General features: G+C 41.1%; 1 protein-coding gene across 3 annotated transcripts in view; it reads left to right on the top strand.

Moving 5' to 3' along the window:
- LOC147113976 (uncharacterized) overlaps positions 1 to 16,797 on the top strand; it is a 288,093-nt gene that overhangs the window by 58,580 nt on the left and 212,716 nt on the right. For all 3 annotated transcript variants that reach the window (XM_085995438.1, XM_085995439.1, XM_085995440.1), the window contains 2 exons: positions 2,844 to 3,013; positions 3,777 to 4,478. In XM_085995438.1, coding sequence (XP_085851564.1) covers positions 2,844 to 3,013; positions 3,777 to 4,478 — 872 coding nt within the window. The remainder of the gene's footprint in view (positions 1 to 2,843; positions 3,014 to 3,776; positions 4,479 to 16,797) is intronic.

Below are 16,797 nucleotides of genomic sequence, written 5' to 3'. Positions count from 1 at the left end.
GGGTTTTTGGTTTGTTTGTCGGTGCATAATCGTGTAACTGAATGATGTTTCTGACGTGTTAATGCATTATTATGCAGTTCTTTTAAATCCCAGTCATTTCTGACAAGTAATTTAAAAAAAAAAATGGAATTTGTACATGACGAACTAAAAGCTTTTAATTAATTCTACCATAAACAAACTTGCAGAATGGGCATGTAAATGACAAATGAATTTCAATATAGATAAGTGTGAGGTGGTGCGTTTTGGTAGGAGGAATAAGGAAGCTACCTACTCCTTGGAATCTAAATGGGGTAGAGGTGCAAAGGGATCTAGGGGTATAGAGTCACAAATCATTAAAAGTAGCAACGCAGGTTAAAAAAGCCATAAAAGTGCAAATAAAGCACTGGGGTTCATTTGTAGAGGAAATGAATTCAAAAACAGAAGTTATGTTAAACCTGTATCGAACCTTCTTTGATTGTCTCATGATTTGAGACGGTGGGGTGGCATTATGGCATTACTTTATATATGCTTTTAAGTAGTTGCTGTTGCTGTTGTAAATGTTGTTGTACAATTCGCCCACAGACAAAAAGGTTGCGCTCAAAGGAGTTCATGGCCCACTCAGTACAAAAAAAAATTAGAGGGAACATTGGTCACCAGGACCAGATGGGATGCATCCAAGGATGCTGAGGGAAGTTCAGGAGGAAATCACGGAGGTACTGGCCACAATCTTCCAATCCTCCTTGGATATGGGGGTGGTGCCAGAGGACTGGAGAATTCCAAATGTTACACCCTTGTTCAAAAAAGGGTGTAAGGATTAACCCAGCAACTACAGGCCTGTCAGTTTAACCTCGGCAGTGGGGAAGCTTTTAGAAACGATAATCGGGGACAAAATTAACAGACACTTGGACAAGTGTGGATTAATTAAGGAAAGCCAGTACGGATTTGTTAAAGGTAAATCGTGTTTAACTAACTTGATCAACTTTTTTGATCAGGTAACCGAGAGGGTTGATGAGGGCAATGCGGTTGATGTGGTGTACATGGACTTCTACATAATAGGCTTGCCAGCAAAGCTGGAACCCATGGAATAAAAGGGACAGTGGCAGCATGGATACGAAATTGGCTAAATGATAGAAAACAGAGAGTAGTGGTGAGCGGTTGTTTTTCAGACAGGAGGAAGGTATTCCCCCAGGGGTCGGTACTAGGACCACTGCTTTTCTTGATGTATATTAATGATTTGGACTTGGGTGTACAGGGCATAATTTCAAAATTTGCAGATGACACAAAACTTGGAAGTATAGTGAACAGTGAGGAGGATAGTGATAGATTTCAAGAAGACATAGACAGGCTGGTGGAATGGGTGGACACGTGGCAGATGAAATTTAACGCAGAAAACTGCAAAATGATACATTTTGGTAGGAAGAGTGAGAGGCAATATAAACTAAAGGGTATAATTCTAAAGAGGGTGCATGAACAGAGAGACCTGGGGGTATATGTGCACAAATCGTTAAAGGTGGCAGGGCAGGTTGAGAAAGCAGTTAAAAAAGCATACGGGATCCTGGGCTTCATAAATAGCAGCATAGAGTACAAAAGCAAGGAAGTTATGATGAACCTTTATAAAACACTGGTTCGGCCTCGACCGGAGTATTGTGTTCAATTCTGGGCACCGCAGTTAGGAAGGATGTGAAGGCCTCAGAGAGGGTGCAGAAAAGATTTACAAGAATGGTTCCAGGGATGACTGACTTCAGTTACGTGGATAGACTGTAGAAGCTGGGGTTGTTCTCCTTCTAGGAGAGAAGGTTGAGAGGAGATTTGATAGAGGTATTTAAAATCCCGAGGGGTCTGAACAGAGTAGATGGAGAGAAACTGTTCCCATTGGCGTAAGGGTCGAGAACCAGAGGACATAGATTTAAGGTGATTGGCAAAAGAACCGAAGGCGACATGAGGGAAAACTTTTTTACGCAGCGAGTGGTTAGGATCTGGAATGCACTGCCTGAAAGGGTGGTGGAGACAGATTCAATCGTGGCTTTCAAAAGGGAATTGGATAAGTATCTGAAGGGAAAAAATTTGCAGGGCTACAGGGAAAGGGTGGGTGAGTGGGGACTAGCTGAACTGCTCTTGGCGAGCCAGCACGGGCTTGACTGGCCAAATGGCCTCCTTCTGTTCTCTAACCATTCTATGATTCTATGATAAATACTGTAGCTACAAGAGCAGGTCAGAGGCTAGGTATTCTGCAACGAGTGACTCACCTCCTGGCTCCTGTAAGCCTTTCCACCACCTACAAAGCACAAGTCAGGAGTGTGATAGAATAAAAACAGAAAATGCTGGAAATACTCAGGTCAGGCAGCATCTGTAGAGAGAGAAACCGAGTTAACGTTTCAGGTCGATGAACCTTCGTCAGAACTGGTGGAATACTTGCCTGGATGGGCGTAGCTCCAACAACACCAGCCAAGACACAACAGCCTGCTTGATCGGCATTCCATCCACCACCTTAAACATTCCCTCCCTCCATCACAGGCGCAAAGTAGCTGCAGTGTGTAGCATCTACAAGATGCACTGCAGCACTTGTCAAGGCTTCTTCGACAGCACTTCCCAAACCCGTGACCTCTATCACCTAGAAGGACAAGGGTAGCAGGCGCATGGAAAACCCATCAACTCCACATTTCCCTCCAAGTGACACACCATCCTGACTTGGAAATATATCGCTTTTTTGAAACAGTTATGTTTTTGTTGGATCTGTTTAATTCTTCAACACTTTAAAATCAAGTACATAGCCACAGAGACTGAGACTAATTGGAAAGTGCCTTTGATAATGCTATTTCTGGGTTCCAGATATTCTTTACTGATTTGATCTCTCTTTTCATTAGAGCCCAGCAGGAGGCCCTGTCGCCAATATTATGTTCAGTTTTTGGGCATTGTTGCAGAGCGTGCTTGGGTTGCATCAGCAGTGGTTGAACCATTTGAAGGAAGACATCAGTATGAGCTGCTGGTTCAAAGGAATGTCAAAAATGCAGAAAGTGACGTGCAGAGAAATAAGGTGCTGTATATACCTGATCAGTTTTGCAATAATGTCGCACTGAGGCCAAACATCAATAATAAAGATGAAAAGCACTTTGATATACTTCAATTTCAGAGTTTATCTATGTGCTGTTGATAAACTAATCATTTTACAGCTCTTTTCTCTCCAGAATAAAAAATTTGAAAAGCTGCTAGTTAAGTACCATGGCAGGTGATGAGGTGGCAAATAATTCATTAAGTGGTTCTAATGTATTAAAAATGTAGCTGATTTGTGAAATGAGAAAACAGGCCCTCTAATGCCATAATTTAACTGATTTCTGCTATGTTTATTGCCAAGCTTGAGTCTGAACGTCACGGATTCCAAGCAAGGTCACTGGTACAAAGATGGGTGCCTTTGCTGTTTATATAGTGGTGACTCCAGATTTACTGAATAATTAAGACTGCCACATGCAGAAATAAGTTTTAGTTTCAAATTCAGAGTTGGTGTCTTACTGTGCATTTAGATAAGGTGCTTTGCTTTGCTGTGAAGTCTATCGTCTCATAATTGGTACGGTGAAATCTTAATTTACTATGCAAAACTCTGCTTGCAGATTCCACAGTGATTATTGTGACACTGCTTATACAATACTGTGAATTCAGATGCTGATTGAAACTATTTTTAATGCTCAATCAAAAGAAGCACCATCCCATTTGACTCTGTCCCATATATAAGTTACAATAATCTGTTTTCTTTATAATGTGGGCTTTATGGTGAATAAAAGACTTCCTTTTCTTTGATCTAGGTTTCTGTTAAAGTACACACTCAATGGGAAGCCGGTATTGTGCAGGTGGAAGAAGCACTTTCTATGTCTCTCGAGGACAGAATATCCAAATATTGCCTAATTAGCAAAGAAAGCCTGCTTCAGATGTCTGAGAAAGAAAAGCTTGACATTCAATTTAATTCAATAACTTCAGCTGACTCCAGCAGTCACTCCAAGGGGCCTGAAGACTGTCATTCCACTTATACAAACAGGAAAAACAAGATGAGTACCAACTCCTCAACTACTAGGTGTTCTTCTGACTGTAAAACAAGAAAAAGAGTGAGAAGTAAACTCTTAAAGCCCAGAGATCCTATCAAAGAATCTGCACTCTGCACATACAACACAAACAGTACAATAAATAATGTGCAGGTGAATTCTGCAACCCTTGTAAATGGTTTTGTAGCGACATCAAATGAGATCGTCACTGGAATAGAGAGAACGACCACAAAATCCAACTGTGTAGTTGAAAGTTCTTCAATCTATAATAACGTCATAAGTACGTCCGAGATTGTTTCAGCTGCAACTGCTGTATTAAATTGGTCAGATGAAGGAATTGCTAAAGAACCATTTCATGTAGGAAATGGTACAACTTCAATTGAATACAAGACAAAAGCTCATTCTGAACATTATGGTGTCTATAATGGGACTGGAACTGAGTTTGAAGTCACCTGCCAGAACACACAGGTTTGTGCAACATTTAAACATTAGTACAGTACTAGTTAAGTAACTGATTCATTGCATTCATATATAGATTAATGCACACTTAACACCTTTATCTCTGCTGAGAATTTTTGCAAACTGATTCCCTAATATTCTGAGTATGCTTCTTAGTTAGTTAAACCAGTGCATAGTTAAGTCATACAGGCCAGGAAAATCCCAAGTTTGATCACTTGTCATGGGAACAGGGGTAGACCATTAAGCCCCTCGAGCCTGTTCCACCATTCAGTGAGATCATGGCTGATCTGTATCCGAACTCCATCCACCCGCCTTGGCTCCATCGCCCTTAATACCCTTGGCTAGCAAAACTCTATCTATCTCCGATATTTAAAATTATTAATTGAGCTAGCATCTACTGCTTTTTGTGAGAGTTCCACACTTCTATCACCCTTTGCATGAAGAAGTGTTTCCTAACTTCTCTCCTGAATGGCCTGTCTCTGATTTTTAAGGTTGTGTCCCCTTCTAGACTCCACTTCTCCCCCCACCCCCGCAACACACACACACCAGTGGAAAAAGTTTCTCTCTACTGGATTAATTCCTTTCAAAATCCTTAAAACCTCAATCAAATCATCCCTTTGCCTTCTGTATTCCAGGGAATACAAGCCTAGTTTATATGATCTCTCCTCATAATTTAACCCTTGGAGCCCTGGTAACATTCTGATGAATCTGCGCTGCGCTCTTTCCAAGGCCAATATATCCTTTCTATGGTGTGGTGGTGTCCAGACAATACTCCAGATGTGGTCTAACCAGAGTTTTGTACAGCTCTAGCAAAACATCCTCCCCTTTTATATTCTGGCCCTCTAGTTATAAAGGCTAACATTCCCTTAGCCTTTTTGATTATTTTTTGTACCTGACTACTACATTTTGGTGATCTATGTACACGGACCCCATAAATCTCTGGACCTCCGCTGTTCCTAGCTTTTCACCATTTAAAAGAAATACTCAGGTCTATCCTTTTTTGGTCCAAAATGGATGACCTCACACTTCATTGAAATCAATCTGCCACAGTTTTTCCCACTCACTTAATCAATCAATGTTTCTTTGTAATTTTATGCTCCCATCTACGCTACTTACTAGCCACCAATCTTTGTTACATCGGCAAACTTGGATATATGACTCTCTCTTGTGTTATCTTTGTCATTAATAAATGTAGTGAATAGTTGAGGCCCCAGCACAGATCCTTGTGGGACACCACCAGTCATTTCTTTCCAATTCGAGTACATACTCTGCTGAGTCTGCTGATCTCAGCCAAAGCAATAATAGGGGTGCTACAGTTGGGCTTGGGCTCCCTGGGTTAAGGGAAGGAAATTGTCCCAGATTCCTGTTCCTGATCAATATTCAGCAATGTTTCCTGGAAGTATGGACATTGGGTGAGGATAGGATTGTTAGCTGTAAGGCTCCTTCAGTTAAACAGCCTGTCAACACTTATTGTCTAGGCTTGCACATGACTGTTTTAGTGCAGCTTTAACACTGACATCTACCCAACATTGTGGAAAATTGTCTAGGTATGCCTGTCCACAAAAAGCAGGATAATCCAACTCAGCCAATTACCGCTCTACTGGCCTACTGCACAATCATCAACAAAGTGAGTTGTCAACAGTGCTATGAAGTGCACTGGCTCACCGATAACCTGCGCAGTTTGGGTTCCACAAGAACCATTTGGCTCCAGACCTCATTACAGCCATGGTCCAAACATGGACACGAGCTGAAGGCACAGTAATAAGAAAAATAAACATAGAGATGGTCAATTGCCTGGCATTTAAATATTACTTGCCACCATGCCTGAATGTTGTCCAGGTCTTGTTGCATGTGGGCATGGACAGCTAAATTAGGCGAAAGTGACTGCCCTTGACATCAAGACAGCATTTGACCGAATGTGGCACCAAGGAGCCCTAGTAAAACTGAAGTCAGTGGGGATTGCTGGGGGGGGGGGAAACTCTCCACTGCCTGGAGTCATACCTGGCACAAAGCAAGATGACTGTGGTTGTTGGAGGCCAATCATTTCAGCCTCAGGACATCACTGCAATAGTTCCTCAGGACAGCGTCCTAGTTCCAACTATCTTCAGCTGCTTCACCCATGATCTTCCCTCCATCAGGTTTGAAATGATGAGGTTTGCTGATGATTGCATAGAGTTCAACTCCATTCTAAATTCCTCAGATAATTTAGCTGTCCATGCCCACATGCAACAAGACCTGGACAACATTCAGGCATGGTGGCAAGTAATATTTAAATGCCAGGCAATTGACCATCTCCTATGTTTATTTTTCTTGTTACTGTGCCTTAGTACTGTCCCGTTGACGTCTACTTTTGCCTGATCAGCTCTGGTTGATGCTCTTCATTTTAAACCAAGTGAGAGCCTGACCACCTTCCCTTGACATTCAATGGAATTACCATCGCTGAATCCCATTCCATCAATATCCTGGGTATTAGGCAACGTGCGGGTTCTGCAGTTGGTTTGGTGTTGCTTAACACTAGCTGTGCAAATGACTAGTGGTATTAATGTATTGAAGCCTTTATTTGTTCACTTTTTAATAACCTGCTTTCCCATTTTCTGAAGCAGTTGCTTTTGGTTTGGCATTAGTTTTGATCCCTCTTATACAGTGATAAGGGGAAGAATCACTCTGACTGCAATATTCTCTTCTCTTTCTTTCCCCACCCCCCCATGCCTTTCTCACTAAAAGAAGTGCAAGGCATTCATGGTGAGAAACTTTCTCCCTCTTCCCTCGAGACATTTTGAAAGACCACTTCAGTGGAATGTTTTCTACCATAGAAAGATTCCAATATGGTTACCGTAGCGATTCCCCCAGTTGACTCTACCTTTGGAATATTACAGGCCTCTGTTCAACACTGTGACCAGGTACAGAGCAAGTGCACTCCACAAATTGAACTTCACATGTTGGCTGTACTTTCTGAATCAGCTTATTTACTTTTTTGATAAATGCGGCTATCCAAAAATAGATCTTTTGGGATATTTGCTAGAGGAAACCGAACAACAGGGCAGTTGCCCTTGATACCTACAAATCTCCTGAAATAAATTTCTGTGTGTCTTTCTTCCTCAATTCCCTTCATAGAAAAGACACTTTTTAAAACATAGGTTTTCAAAATTAGTCCATGGACCATAGGAGGTCTGTAAGAGGATCCCAGGGGCTCTGCAGATCGTCAGGTTTCTGTTCGTCTGGTGCTGGTCATACCACGTACCATGACCACATTTTCTTAAGAACTATATTCTATATTTGTTCCAGTATTTAACTTGCTGACATTCTTTGTAATGCTGTATACTAATAATTTTCTGCAATGGGTAAACTGTTTTCTATTGGGCAAGTTACAACCGGGCTCTTTTAGTTGAGAGGGGGCCCTTTGTCATTATTTGCAGGATTCCTGCGCACATGTTTGAGAACCACTTTAGAAGATTAGGGATGGATGAACCAGTTATTCTTGTAACTCCATAAAAAGGAGGGAAGACTTGGTTTTGGACCTCTTGTCTCAGCATTTATTTGACTCTTATGAACATAAAAGTTGAGGATGAGAAAAGGCCATTTGGTCTATCGAGTTTGTCCTGCCAGTATTTCAATTTGTGCAACCTAGCATGCAACTTGTCCAGTATGTTTAATGGCACTTTCTTGCCTGGTAGATGATTCCGAACATTGTCACACTTTGAGTAAATAATTTATTTCTGAGGTGTTTTAAATTTACTTTTCAATTGTTGTCATTTTGTTCTACTGGCTTGACTGATCCTAAAGTAATCTTCATGTTACTTTTATCTGTCATTTTAATACTTTTGTAGACCCTTTAACAATTCTAGTTAGTCTGGAACTTTAGCTTCTCTAATCTTACCTCTTAGCTTATCCCCTTCGCACGTGGGAATCATCCTTCTTGCTTTTCTGCATTCCAGTACGTATCCCTTTTGAGGTTTGTACACCAGAATCGCATGCACTATTCCAAGTGGTGCCTGACCAGTGCATTATAAATCCTCAACATAATCTCTCTAGACTTGTGCTCCAGTGTTCTGGCTATATATCCCAACATTTTATTTGCTTTTTTTAATTGCTTCTCCTCACTGTCTTGACATTGACGTGACCAGTCTACTGTCATTCCCAGATTCCTTTCACAGTCTCGCTGCTAATTGTACTCCTTTCATTGAATAGTTGTGTCCTCATTCTTTCTTCCAAAATGCAATAGTTTCCATATGTCCATATTAAATTTAGTTTGCCATTTAACTGCCCAGCTGCATAAATTCTACTGCAAACATTAACTATATTCTTACTGCACTTGTTACTTTAATGTCTACAAAGTTAACAAGATATCAATTGGTTTGTGTACTCCAGGGCAGAAACAAGGTCATTCCTTGTCGAGAGGCTTGGGTCATCTGGGGAGAGCTTTGCTGGTGTGCAACCTTCTTAAAGGGATATTTGTATTGACCTCTTCAAAAGAATCAGAGCAATATCATATTCATCTCCGTCTCTATTTATTGTCTATATAATCTTGAGACTTTAGAATTACTGATTCATGTTGAGCATGATACCACTGGTCTGTCAGATCCCAACGTTAGCCCATGTTGACACCACAGGTCAATCTGACCACAGGGGAGGGGTGGGAATTTAGCCTGTTTTCAGCTGCCATGATGGTTCCCTGTATCTTTTTTCTTTCCTTCTCCCTCCTCACCTCTCCTTCAGGCATTTTACCCTCTCTGCTCCCTCTATCTTCCACCAAGACCTACCCAACTGCTCCATCGCCTGCTATCTACTTCCATGCTGTGCTCCCGAATAATGTGGCTAACTGCCTCCAGCTGGAGGTTTGCCCTTCCCACGCCTCACTCCATGATACTGCGACTACAAGCAACGTTGCTGGAGATCCTCTAATGTACATTTTTTTGAGGAGTACTTTTTCAAAATTGTTCTGAAAACAAAAATGGTGTATTTGCATTGGGCATTGATGTTGCTTACAGCAAAATTCTTTAATTCATTGACATTGTTGTCAGAGAAAATAATTATTTTTCAGTGTCCTGCGAATTACAGATATAGCAGAAATGAGAGGGACAGTATCACTTTGTTTTGTAAATGAATAAACTAGTTTTGCTGTACCTTGACACACATCATTATAGCCAGTTTTATTTTATCTGTCAAATTACATGAAGTGGAAATATTGGTGTATATATGGCATTGTATTGGAAGCTAAGGCTACTCTACCTCCTGCACCGAAGGACATGCTCTCTCTTTACAGAACGTGCTTAATCTGCTATCTTTCACTATATAAGCCGTTGCTTGTGCTGCTCTCTCTCCTGATACGAGCTCATCTCTCGCTGCTCTTCCAGTCTGTGGATGTCCTGATATCCCTTCTTCATTACTTTGGCCTAAGCTCTCAACTTCGCAACTCATTCACTTTACCCCTCCTTTTTATAAAAAAAAATAAAAAATAAAAAAAAAATTGTTTGCTTTAATAACTAACTGAAATTTAAATACAAAGGTAAATGTGATTTTACACAAACATTTTAAAGTAACTGTGAAAGGAGAATTACGTTGAGTAGAGAAGTAATTTGGGGATTGCAAGTCAAATATTGCAAAGAAATTTTAAAAATTGATGTGGAGAGAAATTGTTTTTGTCAGACCCAACTGTAGATTCAAATTGTCAATTTCAATTTTTTGCTTTTAGGTTCATATTTTATCGGCAAGGCTATTTAAAATGGTCAGTAGACCCAAGGAGATCCCAGTAAGTCTAAGATCACAATATAATTAGATTTAATCTTATTGGCCAAGTAAAGGCTGCAGCTAATCTAATGCTGGTATATTAAGAGGGCTAGTTTTACACACAAGGCTGAAGATTTGGCAAAAACGGACTAGACAATCCTACTAGATAGGCATACAAATACTGAGGACAAATTGGTTGTCCTCAAAACCATTCTCAAACAAAAGGAAGCCATGTATGTCACAATGGTTAAAAGAAGGGCATATGGCAAAACAAAACCATTATGGCTGACAAATGTGCACAGACAAAATAGATTGAAGCAGAACGCATTTTACAAACTTAAGGAATTTAACTCGCAGGAGAGCAGGGACAAATATCACATGCAATTGAGGGAGACAAAACCATTAGAATAGTTGTCGTAGTAATAACAAAAGCTTTTTCAGCTTGGTCAGGAGTCAGAAGACAGTTGAAGATCATATAGGGCCACTGAAAGTCAATATAAGACAGGTTCCTAGGTTGTAGAAGAGCTGCTGAATGACTATTTTTCATCAGTCTATACCCCTGTGGAGGATGATGATGCTCATGTTCCAGCTGTGGGATGCCCTGTAATAAATAACATTATAAATATTAAAATAGAGGTATCATCTTGGATAGAATAGGAAATCCCAAAATAAATAGGGCTCCAGGTCCAGATGACATCCACCCAAGTGTGATTAAAGAGATGGGACAGGGGCTCCGAGAGCCCTTTGCTCGTACCTTCAATAGCTTGATAGAGTCCAAGTTGGTGTGATTGGAAGGTAGCTCATGTAGTTCTGATTTTCAAAAAAGGGGACAAATCGGAGCCAGAAAACTACAGGCCCTGGCATCCATCATAGGGAAGATGTTTGAAGGGATTCTAGAACTGGGAAAGAGATGGGGTCATTGGAGATGCTCAGCACGGCTTCTGGGAAGTAAAGTCAGGTTTTACAGCTTTGTTGAGTTTTATTAAGAAGTTACTAGGTTTGTGGATGAGGGTATCTGGTTGACATAGTCTACCTGGATTTTCAGAAAGCCTTTGATAATGTACCTTGCACTACATTACTTCAAGACAGAATCTTGTATTATCAGTGGAAATTTGATGGGGTGGATTAGGAATTGGCTCCAATCCCACAGCCAAAATGTTATCGTCAATGATTGTGAATCAGCCTGGAGGCACGTTACTAGTGGTGTCCCCCAGGGATCAGTGTTGGACCCACTACTAGGCACTTTTTATTAATGACCTGGACAGTGATGTTGGGGCTATGGCCAGTAAGCTCGCAGATGATACTAAAATTTGTGCAAGGGTTGAGACTGTAGAAGATTATGACCTTCTGCAAAACGATTTGGATGCGCTAGGGGAATTGGCAAATTACATTTAACCTAGATAAATGCAGTGTCATACATGTAGATAGGACTAACTCAGAATATAGTTATCATTTATGGAGAACAATACTGAAAGCAGATGAGAAAGAAAAAGATCTAGGTGATGGTGTTCATAGATCACTGAAGGTTCTCGACCAATGTAGAGAAGCTATAGCCAAAGCAGGCAGGCTAGTTGTGTTAATACAACCCTTCAGTACAAATCAAAGGAGATCATTCTGTCATTATACGGTTGTTGGTTAAACTGCATCTGGAGTATTGCACCCAGTTTTGGTCCCCTCGCATGGTTGGCGATAGTGGCCTTGGAAAAGGTTTACAGGAGAACTACAAGAACGATTCCTAGCTTTAAGGACCTTAGTTATTCGGGCTTAAAGAATTGGATCTATTTACTTTAGAGCAGCATAGTCTTACAGGCAACCTGATAGAGGTATATAGTGAATGGGCTGGATTGTGTGCCTATTGATGATTATTTCAGTTTGACAGATTGGGGAGAAAGAGGGACATGCATTTAAACTACACAAAAGTAGGAATAGGCTAGATGTTAGGCGGTTCTTCTTTTCCCAGAGCGTAGTGAGCCTCTGGAATGCGTTGCCGGCCTGTGTGCTGACTCTCTGCATGCCTTCAAGCGGGAGCTAAACCAGTTCTTGGATGGGGCAGAGATCACATCATATAGAAGGTAAGTGGATTAACAGTTAACATACACATGATCAATGTGATCTCCTGGACTGGTTTTGATTGCCTGAGGGGGTCGGGGAGGAATTTTCCAGCTTTTTTTCTCCCCTCATTGGCCATGGTTTTTTTTTTCATGTGTTTTCTTTTTGCCTCTCCTAGGAGATTTTACATGGCTGTGGAGGGTTAGGAAGTGTTTAGTCATGATGCTCCAGGCGTCATGAGTGTGGAGAAGGCTTGATGGACCAGCTGTTTTTTTTCCTGTCTCATTTTCATATATTAGTATGTCATTGCATACCTTGTCCCAGGCAGAAATTCAATGAGCAAATTCTCAGGTTTTTTTGGGATGGAGTTACTTTATTGATTTACTGGTGTTACTTCTGTTGCTGTATACTTTTTTACTAAAAAAATGTTTTCTGTGATGTGGCATGATTTCCCTTTTGAGGAGTAGTTGTTGCTGTCATTTGGAGATAGTAGTGTATAGGGAGATCCCTGGGAGTGTGTTAATATTTGCAGGGATCCTCAACACACAAAACTACTGAGCTAGGTAAGTATTGTAGAGGAAACTCAATAATAGGCTTGACTGGTGACTTCATTTCTCTCCTGTTCTCTCAGCATACTGTTACTCCCATGGCCTGAGCTGTATAATATGCAGCATCAGTGAAAGGCATGATGGATTTTGAGACCCACCATGTGTTTTTCGTAACAACTTGGGATGTGGACTTCAGTACAGATGTGCTGTGTTGAGTCGAAAGATCTGACCGCTGTCTCCACTGTTGGAAGCACTTCATCCACCAGCCTGCCTGAGAATTGATTAAACTCTTGCATGGAAGGTAGTTTCATTGCCAATGATGGAATTGAACCTGAGCCGCCTCCTTGCAGTCCAGTGGTTTGGCTTTTCCTTTGGTGAAATCCTTTTTTTTGAAGCCATTCTTTTCTTTTGAAGTTCATGTATATTAAGCATTTTCCCATAACAACATAAATGCAGTTTATACCAAGATTGAGCATTGTTTCTTCCAATACAGTGAACATTTTTTGTATTGCCTCTATAGTGACTGCAAAACTAGGGTTTACTGGGTGGGGTAAGGTTAATGTGTACTCTTCTCTCTTAGGCAGTCCCTCGGAACTGAGGATGACTTGCTTCCACATTAAAAATGAGCTCGCAGGTGGCTGATTAGTCCAATGCGGGACCTACAGTCTCTGTCACAGGTGGGGCAGACAGTGGTTGAAGGGGCGGGTGGGTGGGGTGCTTGGGTTGACTTGCGCTTGGCTTGCGCTTGCTCCCGGCGAAGAGACTCGAGGTGTTCGGCGCCTTCCCAGATGCTTCTCCTCCACTTTGTGCGGTCTTGGGCCAGGGATTCCCAGGTGTCGGTGGGGATGTTACACTTTTTCAAGGAGGCTTTGAGGGTGTCCTTGAAGCGTTTCCTCTGCCCACCTGGGGCTCTCTTGCCGCGTCGGAGCTCCGAGTAGAGCGTTTGTTTTGGGAGTCTCGTATCGGGCATGCGGACAATGTGACCCGTCCGTGTACACTATGAAAATGACTCACTGTTCATGAAATATGTAGGCTGACTTCAGTGCAGTGGATTATCAATTTTCTTTTGTTCTCCCTCCCCCCCCCTCCCCACCCCCACTCACCATAAGGTTTACTGTAATCGGGCAAAGGAATTTTTATGCGAAAAACTATTGAAGTGTTATAATCTATTGGTATTTCTGACCAGCTTTATGTATGTTTTGAAAATGAAAGCTAGTTTAACTGTCTCCTGTATTTTACAAGAAGGTATCAATTTTTTGACTTCAGTTCAGTGTGTAAATGGACTGTACAATGTGGCACTGAACAAATGTTAACCCCTAATCTGTGTTGAGTTGAGCTTTTCATTTAGGGCAGTAGAAGCTCATTTGATTGTCCAGGGTTCCTGCTCTTGATTGCTATGCAGTGACTCACTGCTGGAAGTACGTGTGGACAATGGGTAGTGACAGGATCCAGCTCTTTTGGCAGTTGTTTTGACCGTCAGACCAGTACTCGTGCATGAAGAATTGACTGCTTTAGCAAGGTATTGGAAGGCTACTGCCCCTGAGACTCAAACCAACTAAATTTCTACTTTGAGAGGAAGCATAGGCGGTGACAGTTGGAGGGGGAGAACTTTGCCACTTCATTGTATTTCCTGAGCTTCCATATAGTATTTGGAATTGTTACCTTTTTGCTTCATTTAAAAAATAAAAAAAAAGTTCTATACAAAACTAGTTGCCACTTGTAAAAGAAAGACCGACCACCGGATGTCCCAAAGCACTTTACAGCCAATGAAGTACTTTGTAAAGTGTAGTCATTGTTGTAATTTAGGAAACGATGTAATGTAAATGTTGTAATGTAAAGTCCAGTCTTTGGATCTCTGAAAGCTTGTACTACTCTCTTTGCCCACTCTCCAAGTGGGGTGCTTTGATAACTACGCCTGGGACTTCCCTTCCCCTTTTTTATTTTAGTTCCTTTTCTGTTGTCATTGGCAGAAGTTCTGTCTTTCATGCTAGAAGAGGTTTTAAATTTCTATTAGTTGACTTCCTCTTTAAAATTGTTCAAAATTACTACTACCGTCTTGGTACAGAAGAACTTTGAAATAGGTTTTCTCTTTAGTAGTTTAGGTTCCCTTGTAGAAATCTGCTGTGGCCTAGACTAATCAAACTTTCCCTAACCATAGCTTCTGGCCAATGTCAGCTTTGGACTTCAAAATGTTATGACTAGTACAATAGAACCTTGGTAGTTACTAGCTCTCAATATCTGTCTGGTATCCTTTTTGTTTTCCTGACTGTTTTCTTCCCTTCTGTTCCATTTCTCCTCACCACCATCTTGAAACCATTGACACCTTGCTGGTGTACTGTTCCCTCCCTAGCCTAGAGGCAATGAGCCCAATTGTACCATCCTTTTTGCTACCCTGGCTGAGAGCATGTAATTCAGCATAGCAGAAGGATTAAACCTGGGACTTTCCTGGTCTGTATGGCTTAGTTACTCACTGCCTTAAGCAGCTGAGCCTTTGGGTAACTTGGTCTGCTGCCTTATATCATTTGTAAAGTATAAAACTAAGCTAGTTGGTCTAAATGACCTTTTTCTGTTATAATGTTTTCTTGTTCTAGCAATATGAACTGATTCAAAGACCATAAGCAGCAGAAGTGTGGACTGAGAACACAATTGTGGTTTGCTACATCAGCAACTAAAGTTGAACTTTGTCACTGACCCTCTACTTCAATGCCATACAGATTTGACAATGGTACAATGGATAATTATCTAGATCTGTGGACCCAACATCGCTTGGGCCATTAAACAAACTTCTTAGCAGAAATAGGGTCTAGCAACATGAATGGATCATGCACTTCATAATCAGTTTGATTTCCAACAAATGGTGTCCAGCTTCTGACCTTTTAGCATTTAGAATTACATAGAATTTACAGCAGAGAAACAGGCCATTCGGCTCAACTGGTCTGTGCTCCACAGGAGCCTCCTCCCACCTTCATCTAACCTTTATTGGCATATAATTAGCGGGTCATTTCTGGTGCATTGACCCCCCCTGCCCCCCAAAAACGTCAACTAATAATATGCCTCTTGAAAAGGGCCAGTTTAGAGGAACAAGGTTCACAGTAACTTTTCTCAAAAGGAAGAGAACCATACGTATGATAACTTAATATTTCTGCAATTTATGTAGTGCACAATTCAGTCTTATCATTAGGACAATTAGCAACCTACGGGATGCACAAAATATCAGTCACAAGTAATGTGGCTGGAAGAAATGATGGTGGTTTGTTTTGCCAGCACATTAGGGTCCCTTGACAGTCTACATTCAGGGGGTAGTCTATTATCCCATTGTTTTGCCCACATTTAATTTATTTGCATAGATTCCTAAAGTGGTCTACAGCATAAATTGCTGATAGGCTGAGAATTGAATGAACTCGCAAGGTACTTGAGAAAATCATCAAGAAAGTTGCAAAAAGGATCACCCTACCAGAGTGTTGTCATTTTAGAAATTCCTATCACAGCTGGAAAGCACTCTCAGAATTCTATGATTTCAATGGCTCCAGCATTGTGGAGGAGGTGATTCCACTTTTGCGTTTGGGCAACTTGCTTTTGTATTTCCAGCATGCACCGCACAGATTCCCATATCTTCCAGTAGTTAATGGCAGAGAAGTGATGGCAAGCAATAAGCTGAAGACGGGTTGAGTGTAACTTAGATCTCCAGACATCTAAGCATAAATTAAACACCGGTAAGAAGCCAACACATTGGCCCACAACAATAGAAGTGACCAAATGAACTTGGTTAGTAATCTGACTTTTTTTTAAGTATTTGACATTTTAAAAAAAGAAAGTAAATTATTTACTTCCACAAAGATCTGCCTTTTTACTAGAACAAAAGTAAAATATTACGGATGCTGACCTGCTGAGTATTTCCAGCATTTTCTGTTTTTATTGACTTTCTTCTAGTCCACTCCATGACACCGACAGGAACCTCCTGGAGCAGCTCTATAGAAAACAGTGAGGGGCATGACTTTGGAATA

This window comes from Somniosus microcephalus, chromosome 8 (genome assembly GCF_052327205.1).
Source record: "Somniosus microcephalus isolate GS21.2 chromosome 8, FLI_Smic_1.0, whole genome shotgun sequence".
In the NCBI taxonomy this organism is placed as follows: domain Eukaryota; kingdom Metazoa; phylum Chordata; class Chondrichthyes; order Squaliformes; family Somniosidae; genus Somniosus; species Somniosus microcephalus.
The sequence above is the reverse complement of the archived record's forward strand: the minus strand, read 5'-3'. Positions and strand labels throughout refer to the sequence as shown.